This window comes from Cyprinodon tularosa, unplaced genomic scaffold (assembly GCF_016077235.1).
Source record: "Cyprinodon tularosa strain WSP-4 unplaced genomic scaffold, ASM1607723v1 ctg210, whole genome shotgun sequence".
Taxonomy (NCBI): domain Eukaryota; kingdom Metazoa; phylum Chordata; class Actinopteri; order Cyprinodontiformes; family Cyprinodontidae; genus Cyprinodon; species Cyprinodon tularosa.
In genome coordinates, this window is record NW_024038779.1 from 1,773,189 (window position 1) to 1,782,717 (window position 9,529).

Here is a 9,529-nt window from a genome sequence, read left to right on the forward strand (position 1 = left end):
GAGCATTCTCATTGCTATTTAAAGCATTGCAGTGCATCATCTGCGTGCAAAACTAATTGTATTCCACGCTGGAGGCAGGCTGCCTGTGGCTTTGTTCAGGCCTGTCAGGGAAGGGTGGCTGCAGGGGGTCTCTATGAAGAAAAGCCCAAGTATGTAAAGAATGGCCTGAAATACAGTCAGCCCACTACTTCAAACTAGATGCAAATTAACAGATAGCTGCTGTTGTTTGTCTGTACTGCCTGATTAGCCAGAAAAATAGTTTATGTTGCTGTTTTTGTTTTGTGCAGACTTTCACTGACCTCCTTGCGTATTCAGGTGTGCTTGCACTGTGTTTGAGTTGCAAGCAAAGAAAAACACAGGGTGACAAGGAATGTTGTGCCTCCCTGTTAAAAAACACTGCATTCTTTTCACAGATCCCAGTGATAACATGGTTCTTGCCGTCTCTGAATAGCAGGTAAACTCATTATTGATGTGAAGCGGTGAATTCCTGAGCCATTCATCCATACAAGGCCTCCTTTTGAAGCCAGAACTGTGTTTGCTTGACACACAATTGAATCACACATGTTCCTCTAATGGGATTTTGCGTTCCTTTGAATTCTTCTTTTTTTTTTTATTAGTTACTTTATGTATTTTTTTTCTTTTTAGAATATTGTTTTTGAATTAAAATTTGTAATACAAGATTTAGGAATTCTGAAGAAGATCAAACTTAAATAAATCTTATTTTTATTCATTTTTTATGATCTCTTGCATTTTCCATAACAAAAACAATACAAAATAGTCATATGGTTACTGAAGTAATAATTCTGATATATAATCTTTATTTAAAAAAAAGAAAAAAAAGAAATTGGTTATATGAAAGCAAACATAGCATGCATCTCCCATATATATCCATGCATGTACAGTCTTTCTTTCAAAGCTGTGAGTCAGTCGCCTCTGCTCCCACACACTCCACATCCAGATTTAAATATAATCCGGTAGCATCTCCATCATCTCCGATCCTCCACATCTGTTTCCTCTGGGTACCTGCAGAGCTGGGGCATGTTGTTTTTTTTCCAGCTTTCTATTTGCAGGAACAAACAGAATATGTGGCCTTCCCTGATCGGACACATCTCTTAGCAACCCCTTTCTGCTGAAGGAGTTTCATTTGTTCAGGTGCTCGCCTTCTGCTCCCTCTTTCTTTCCCCCTCACTATCACTACTTCAGGCGTTCTCCTCCTCAGCCTGTGGCAACTGACCTCCGCCTGAGTGCCCTGCAGCCAGTGCTTGCTTTGAATTATTGGCTGCAGCTCTGAGAGAGAGAGAGAGAGAGAGAGAGAGAGAGAGAGAGAGAGAGAGAGAGAGAGAGAGAGAGAGAGAGAGAGAGAGAGAGAGAGAGAGAGAGAGAGAGAGAGAAAGACTGAATGTCAGAGGGTCAAAGTACGAATTAACAAAGTAAAAAAACATGTGACTGTTTCTTTTTCCTTTTTTACGTATACTTTCTTAAACTCACCTCAAGATGTTGAGCATGTCAAGACGAGGCCTTTTCTCAGACTGGATTTCAGGGCTGAAGAGAAGGAAACAGAAAAGTCATCCAAAAATTAATTGATTAAATTCATTAATTAATTATGAATGAGCATGATCACACTAGATGACACCAAATCCAACTTGCATGGTTTCAGGCAAAAAAAATTTATTTGTAGGGTAAAAGCTAACACTACACATTGTCGTTAACAACCTCCCCATGACGAAACATAGTGGTGGCGGCATCATGATGTGGGGTTCTGGTCTTTAACCAGAAAAAAGAAGATAAATTAAGAAAATCAAACTTGTCAGAGGCTTAAAACCAGGGACAGGGGTTAATTTTCAATCCAGCAGGAAAATGACTATATTTTCAAAAAAGGGGGTTCTACTGACATATGGGGGATGGGATACAGCTGCATTTTTCCCTTTAAAGTTTTTAGATGTGAAAACTATAGACTATTTTCTCATCTTGTCTGGAACTACTGCATAGAATCCCCAGAAAATACACTCAAGTTTGCAGATGCAACATGACAAAACTGGTAAACGTTTAAAGGATGCATGATTCTTCAGCTCACTGTCTACTTGGCTTTAAGGTGCTGACGATACAGCACCTTTTGGGGGAATGTGACAGAAGGTTTCAGTGCTACCAACACACAAACGTCCTCAGGGCAAATTGAATCAACCTTTGCAGACTTTGCGTCTGCCGCTAGTCCTTCAGGCCTCAGCAGGACTGTTTTGATGCTCACACCTGTAGACATGCAGGACGTGTGAGGCACGTTTGGGCTAAATATAGAACAAGCTGCTGTCTCACACCCCACCACTCCCTGTGCTTCTTACTGTAACTACCTGAACAAACTGTTTCTTTCTGGGTGATGCTCAGTAATGAATGCTTTAGATCCCAAACTCACCGGAGTTGGCAGAAACTGGTGCAGGTCTTGTCATCGAGCCTGGCACAGGTGCAGCGCCCGGCAAACCTTTTACGCCGCCGCAAACCCCCACCTAGGCCATAAATCGTTGTCTTACTGTGGAATAAAATGCAACCTCAGTGGCATAAACATACCGCAGACTTTGCTCTCTGTCATCCAGCAGCTGCATGTTAAATGACAAGGCAATAATGATAGGAGGGTCATTCAGAGGTTTTCAGAGAAGCAATAGACTGTAGAGGCATTTTATTCATTCTAGACAAGCTAAGTCACCGCAAAGAGTTCCGGGGTTGCTCTGAATTATTGCAAAGTATAGCAATCTATTTTAACATATAATATAAAACTGCATTAGGTATTTAATGTACCCACCTGGGTGTATTGACCCAGATGATGTCTAGGTGGCAGAAGTAGTGGCATTCAGAATCCAACAGGTTGCTGCAGGCGCAGCGCTTGGCCCTCACCGGGTGAGTCCCTAGACTGTCAACAGCTTCTGGCTCTGGCTGCCTCAGCACTGGGAAACCAAAACCTGAATGGTCCAGAAAAAAAATAAAAATAACAGACTTTGCAAATACAGCTTCATCCCCAAATTGCACTTCCATTATATGCATGTTTATTTTTTTTTACATTCAATTTCATTTTATTACAAGTGCTATGAAAAGCAATTTGGGATTTGATGCAAAATAAAAATAAAAAAGATTAGACACTAGAAATACTGAGTGTGAATTTTATAAAATAAAAATATCAGCTTGAATTAAATCCTGCCAACATAACAAAATAAAAATCAGAAACCAGGAATAAAAATGGAAATTTAGAACTTATGTTTGTTTCTTAGGCATGTATTTAAATTTCCTGAAGAGGCTGTCATATTTTGCCTAGGAGTAAAAATTGATTCACATATTGATCGAGAAAGTTTTGACTTTTAAAGGAGTGGCAGAAATAAAATAAATTAACAGAAAAAAGCAGAATCATAATAGATCATTTTCATGTGAGGATTTTTTAAGTTTAACTGCTGCTCTTTAGCTCTGAGGAAAGTGTGGTTAATTGTTAATAAGATTGATGCCTATTTACGTCAAACCACATACATAAAAACTAAATTGCTTTCAAATATATTTTTTTATGAAATATTTTCTAAACTTAAAAATAGAATTTAAGGCTGAAAACTTACCTTCCTGAACTGAGGCCCAAAGAGTAACCAGAAGGAGAAGGTTACTATGAGTAGGCATGGTTGATACGATGTAGGTGAGGCTCATCAGAGACTTGTTGCTTCTGCTCCTGCTCTGCTTGTTTAGCAGCTGATATCTGAACTTTATGCCTCTCCTCTTTAGTGATGTCACAACAAATTCTCCCTCCCTTGCCTGTCTGTGGTAGTAAGGCAATGTGGTGACCCAGGGGCATTGAAACCTGTAAAAAATTCCAGAAATGTCTGCTCTATTAAAGCCTTTGTGAGGCACAGGTTAATGTCAATTGCCTGGTGACATTTCAGGCTGTAGGCTGCCTCTGATTAAGGAATTATCAGGCTGGAGGGAAACGTGGGAAAAATATGAGATTAGAGTCCACTGATATGATCTGAAAGTGATGTGGAAGCACCACAAGGAAAGATACCAGTGACCAGTGGAACCGGGTGTGGGAAGAGATTAGAGCAAAGAAGTAGGACTTGCTGGAACAGAAAAATTTCAAATTAGGGACTTTCTGGGACAGGAGGACCAAATAATGGAAAAATAACGAGACCTTATTGGTAAAATGTAATCAAGTTAATATTACTCGAACTTTTTAATTTAGCACGAGACAATAGAAGAAATGTAAACATTCTAAAACTATAAAAAATAATGTAGTCATTTCAGCTTTATTTTATAGTACCTTAAAAACTATGAGAATTTTTTTAAATTGTAAAAAAAAGAAAAAAACATATATTAAAATAATAAAATAATAAATTTTATAATATATTTCTTGGAACAACTGAAAACAAATATATCCTTATAATATTAGAACAATTATATGCTCTATTTTAGGGAAAAAGGGCAAATTTTACTTTTGTAACCAGCTTCAATATTAACTCTATATCATTTACTGAAGAACATTACATGTATACAGCAGTTATATACTGAGCTAATGTTTAACTACTTACTTAACTATTTACATTGGTTCTTGTTGGATAACAGCTAATTTAATGGTGATTTAAATGTTAGAAAGTGCTTCAAAGACCCATTTGTCACAATTAACTGCTTCAATCAACTGTTTTAATTCATCAAACATGAAAAACAAAAATCCGGACTGTTTTGCTTTGGCGCCACTGTAAGGCAAGTAGCCTGTTTACGTCACCCCATATTACCTCATACTTGTATGTTGCTCATAAGTAGAGAACAACATTTGTGCTTTACACACTTGAGGCATGATTATTTTCTACACTGCATAGAAACACACGCACACACACAAAACACAACAAGTCTCCGTGTGAGGTCCAGGCATTTGGCCTCACAATGAGCAGTCGGTTCCCACTGCTTACCATTTCACCTGAAAACGGGCTCCACAATATAAGAGCACACATCCAAACACACAGTTATGTTGTTCCTGAAAGTTTAGATAAAAAAATATCAGCTCTCAGTCAAATAAAAATGAATAAGAAAAAAGCAATGATAAATAAAACAAAAAATAATGAAAATCATGACATAGATTTTCTGTAAAAAACAAAAAAACAAAAAAAACTCTACCTCACCCACTGCGGGCAGTCTCTCTTTTTTGATGTACTTATGGATCATGGATGTTTCATCCTGGACAGTGACTCTCACTCTCACTAGTCCTCGGCCTCCTTTCTTGCGGCTGCCGTACAGTCTCAGGGTGCTGGATTTGGGGGGCTGAATGTGGCTTGTATCTCATCCTTTGGCCAGCTTATTATTCCTGCAGGGCATCTGATTACTGGTAGAGCATAGCTAATTATTACCCAAGACTAATTCTTGCCATTGAGCTGGCTTTTTAGGACCTGCCTCACTCATTGGAGGTATTTGGCCATAAGCGCTTTCCTTGTCACACACACACACACACACACCCACATATATATATATATATATATATATATATATATATATATATATATATATATATATAAATTTTGTTGAGCAACACTTTAATTTACTCACTGAAATAAAGTGTAAAATTCATGAAATGTTCAGTCAGATTTCTGCACCTGTTTCTTATTTTATATACATTTTTTTCAAAGTAAATTTCAAAATCAATGTTTTATTTAGTAAAAATATAAGTTATGATTCATTTTCTATGATTACGATTTTTGTTTTTTTTTGTTATTTTATCATTTTCTTCAAGAACAGAGTATAGATCTATCTATCTATCTATGGCTGGAACCTGGTGTAGGAAGATAAAGGAAAAACGCAGGACATGCTGAAGGCATAAATGGAAAAAAAGCATGCATGTTGCATGTGTTGTGTGCTGAATTGTAGACACAAATTACTCAGGGCCCTCTTTAAAGATCTGATCCGCACGTACAAATATGTTCACACCTGTTCTAAGACACAAACCTTCAGAAGATAAGGACCTTGGTGGATTTTAAGAGAGAATGTACAAGCTGCAAAGTAAAGGAGGCCTGATTGGCAGTTAATGTGCAAGAACAATCCGGTGTCTGCCTCAGGGAGTCTGCTACTCTTTAAGCTCCTCCTGATTGGACTTGAGCTCCAGCTGTGACGAGGCACCCGCTGGTCACAGGCAAAAACAAATACACAAACATCTCAGAGCTTTACTGTCTCTATGAGGACTTTGCATGACATCCATTCATTTCTATGGCCTGACCCAGACCCTAATGCTAACTCGACCCATTAGTATGAAAAGAGCTCAATGACCCCACTTTTCCCAAATGACTTTACTTTGCTGGTAAAATAAAAAATATGGTTCTCTCTCAAGGATCATGTGTTACTTCCCATAGACTTTAACTGATTTTCAGTCATTTTTAACCATTTCTATGCACTAACCCTGACAATAAACCTCACCATTACAAGGGCAGACGTACCTCACCCAAAACGTAACCTGATTTACACATTAGCAATAAACCTAACAGCAAAATATCTCATGAGGACCAGTCAAAATGTTCTAACTATGTAAAAATGTCCTCACTACAAAGGTCAAAAACAGACACAGGTATTTACTTTTATTCTATAACAAGAGCACACATTTAACCACATGCACATATCCCTGTGGATGACAAGTTGTGGAAATCTTAAATTTACATTTTATTGATCAGTCTCTTCCAAGTAGATCTTAGTGAAAATTAAACAAAAAAATTATGAAAATGTCTGAAAACATAATATTATTTACTTTGTGTCACTATGAGTTTTTCAATTTTAACTTAAAAAATAAAGTGTTGATAAGTATATTACTTTTAAACTCTGTAAATTAAGAGCTTACAAATCACAATATAATAAGGAATTTTGCTATACAAACTGAAACCAGTTGACCCATACAGAGTAACCAGAAAAGCTGACTAATCCTTGCAGGCATCAGATAGGCTGGTCAGGTTCCACCCACATCACCTGCCAAGAGAGTGCAGCCACAGCGTATGGATGCAGATAGGCAAAAAATAGCCTTCATACACGGAAATACTGTACATACCTGTGCAGATGTAACATTTAGATTTAGATTTGAGAATGGATGAAAAGATGGTCATGCAACTAAAATCAAAATGAATTTGTTTTCTGTAGGGGGAGAGAACATTTTTCATAAAACCTGACACCTCTAAAGAAAAAGTGAAGCTCTGAAATGAACAAAGAAAAACAAAAATGATTTTGACCAAAATGCTGCATTTTCTCATATTTTTCTTAGTAGGTTATGCTGTCACTAGGCTTTACATTCAGAAATATGCCTATGTTCAGCTTAACAACGCTTTGAATTGTTTCCCGTATTAAATATATAAGCCTTCTGAGAGTCTCTTTTGTCTCTCTTATGTAATATTGTGTAAAGTTGTTGGTTTTACACAATTCTTGGTCCTCTGTCAAAAATAAATGCGTATATTAAAAGGCACGCTGGTATGAAATGAATAGTTATAGACTTTTAATTAACGCCCCCCAATAAATCATTGTTTCATTGATATTAGTAATGTAATCCTTGTTTTAAAATACTCTGTTGAGATAATGAAACATTGAACTGGTTCATACATTTATGCCAAAGTCGAGACTCTAAATGCTGGTATTGATCCCACTGTTCCATGAAATCGACATGAGGCTATGGTACAGTTGGTTTCAGGGGTCAAGCTGTTCAATGAGTAAATAAAGACTGAATACATCCTTAGAAAGCTTTAGAGGATCTTAAAGTTCTTCTGAGTGTAGGGGAACAGGCTGCACTGCCCCCTATTGCACAGAGAGAGTGCAATTAGTCTTTTTTCCTGGCAATTATTAAATTCAATTCAGTTTATTTATATAATGCCAGTTCACAACACATCTCAACACAACACAAGTCATCTTAAGGTACCTTACAGTTCACCAGATCATACAGCACAATCATACTGTATGATTATACTGATCATACAGTAGATAATACAATTATGGAAATCTGGCCTGTACAAACAGGACAAACGTTGACACAATTTTCTAGCATTAATTATCCCCGTTATTACAATAAACATTTTTATAAGTAAATGGTATCAATATAGTAACAATCTATATAACATAATTAACCATTAAATTGTTTGTCACGTCGTGCATGCAAAAAACAAAGTGCTCTTCCGATTCTAAATATTACACTATGACACATTATATATATAAAACAAATTCATTCATTGAATACTCTATTTGAATATAAGGCTGTTCTTTGCTGTTCCTGTATCATGTTCCTTCATCATTCGTGGGTTTGACAATAAGAACACTATCATGGGTAGAAAATAAAGCTCAACTACTGTGCCAAATGTTTTCAGTTTTAGCCCTCTGATGTCATTATACAACAGAAATGCAAGTCAAACAGCCTATCAAAAGAAACACTTCAATTAAAAACAAAGTGAGAATATATAGCAAAGAGCTAACTACATAAAAAAAAACATATAAAGTGTGTATATTTTCATGCACCACACAGCACATGTAAGGCAATTTTTTTTGGTCATTTATTTGAGGTGGTCTGTGCTTGTACAGTAGCTAAAGTCACGCAAAGGATTGTGCGATTTTTTATAGCTCCTTAGCACCAGATAGCAACATCACAATGTTACTTTGAAAAAGGACCTATTATAGGAAAGTTTTTTTTTTTCTACCTCCTTCCTTACTAACAGAACTATTTGGAATGTACTTATGATGGCGACCGCTGACACATTTCTTCTTTAGCTAAAGAATCCTTATATGTTTTCAGATCAGGCCAAAAAAAACCAAAAAAAAAAACAGAACCAACCAGAACAACCAGAGACGTTTAAACAGTTTATTGGAACGTGAAACAGCCGCAGGTCGGAAGGGATTCACCCGAGTCAGCAACCTGACCTTCTGGAAGTAGATTGAACAGTTGAGTGACCAGACAGAAACAGAGGGTATTCTCTCTGGTGTTGGACAGACGATGGAGGATTATCCATCATGGTGCAGCAACGTGAACTCAGTGGCAGTTCCTGCACTGACTAAATGTAATTTTGTGCAACAGACATCAAAATGCAAAGATTACACTATGAAGCAGAGCAGGTTAAGATCATTCTGAACCTGCTCCATTAAAAGTTTAGCACCTATTTTATTACATTACATGCTCACTTCATAGTTCTAGAGATGAATTTCAATAATATTTCTGTAACAAATACATTTTATATAATTCAGGACCTGATGATGCCATGTGTCTTATTGGGAAACAGTTATTCTATCTCATACGATTAGATTCTATTTCAATAGTAATGATTAACCTTTTAAAATTTAATTTACTATGACATTTTGTAGAGCTTTTTATTTGAGTCCAGTTAATTGCAGCAGGTCAAGGACTTTGCACCCGTCTCTCATGTTGGACAAGCACATGGTGACAGTAAGATATACCTGTCTGTTTTAACAGGAAAATTCAAGCAGATCCAGCCATACCTGACTGGGGTTCAACAGGATAAAGCAGATACAGAAAAATGAATGTCTTCATCCAAGAGAAAAGCAGTTTTGCTGC

The 9,529-nt window shown here is 36.9% G+C and overlaps 1 protein-coding gene across 1 annotated transcript; it reads right to left on the reverse strand.

The window, feature by feature from the left end:
* Positions 1–1,022: 1,022 nt before the first annotated feature.
* Positions 1,023–3,792, reverse strand: LOC119783820 (endothelin-2). Its single transcript, XM_038285509.1, has 5 exons — positions 3,588–3,792; positions 2,792–2,948; positions 2,408–2,521; positions 1,489–1,542; positions 1,023–1,287 (listed from the first exon to the last, which is right to left on the reverse strand). The coding sequence occupies exons 1-5, from the start codon at positions 3,670–3,672 to the stop codon at positions 1,200–1,202; spliced, it is 498 nt and encodes a 165-aa protein (XP_038141437.1). The 5' UTR covers positions 3,673–3,792; the 3' UTR covers positions 1,023–1,199.
* Positions 3,793–9,529: the final 5,737 nt, after the last annotated feature.

What these genes read in the sequence shown, in the direction of transcription:
- LOC119783820 (XM_038285509.1), bottom strand. Translation starts at nt 3,672, where the DNA reads ATGAGCCTCACCTACATCGTATCAACCATGCCTACTCATAGTAACCTT. An exon ending in ATCTGGGTCAATACACCCAG is followed by an intron (nt 2,522 to 2,791) that starts GTGGGTACATTA and finishes TTTATTCCACAG; the next exon opens with TAAGACAACGATTTATGGCC. An exon ending in GACATGCTCAACATCTTGAG is followed by an intron (nt 1,288 to 1,488) that starts GTGAGTTTAAGA and finishes TCTCTCTCTCAG; the next exon opens with AGCTGCAGCCAATAATTCAA.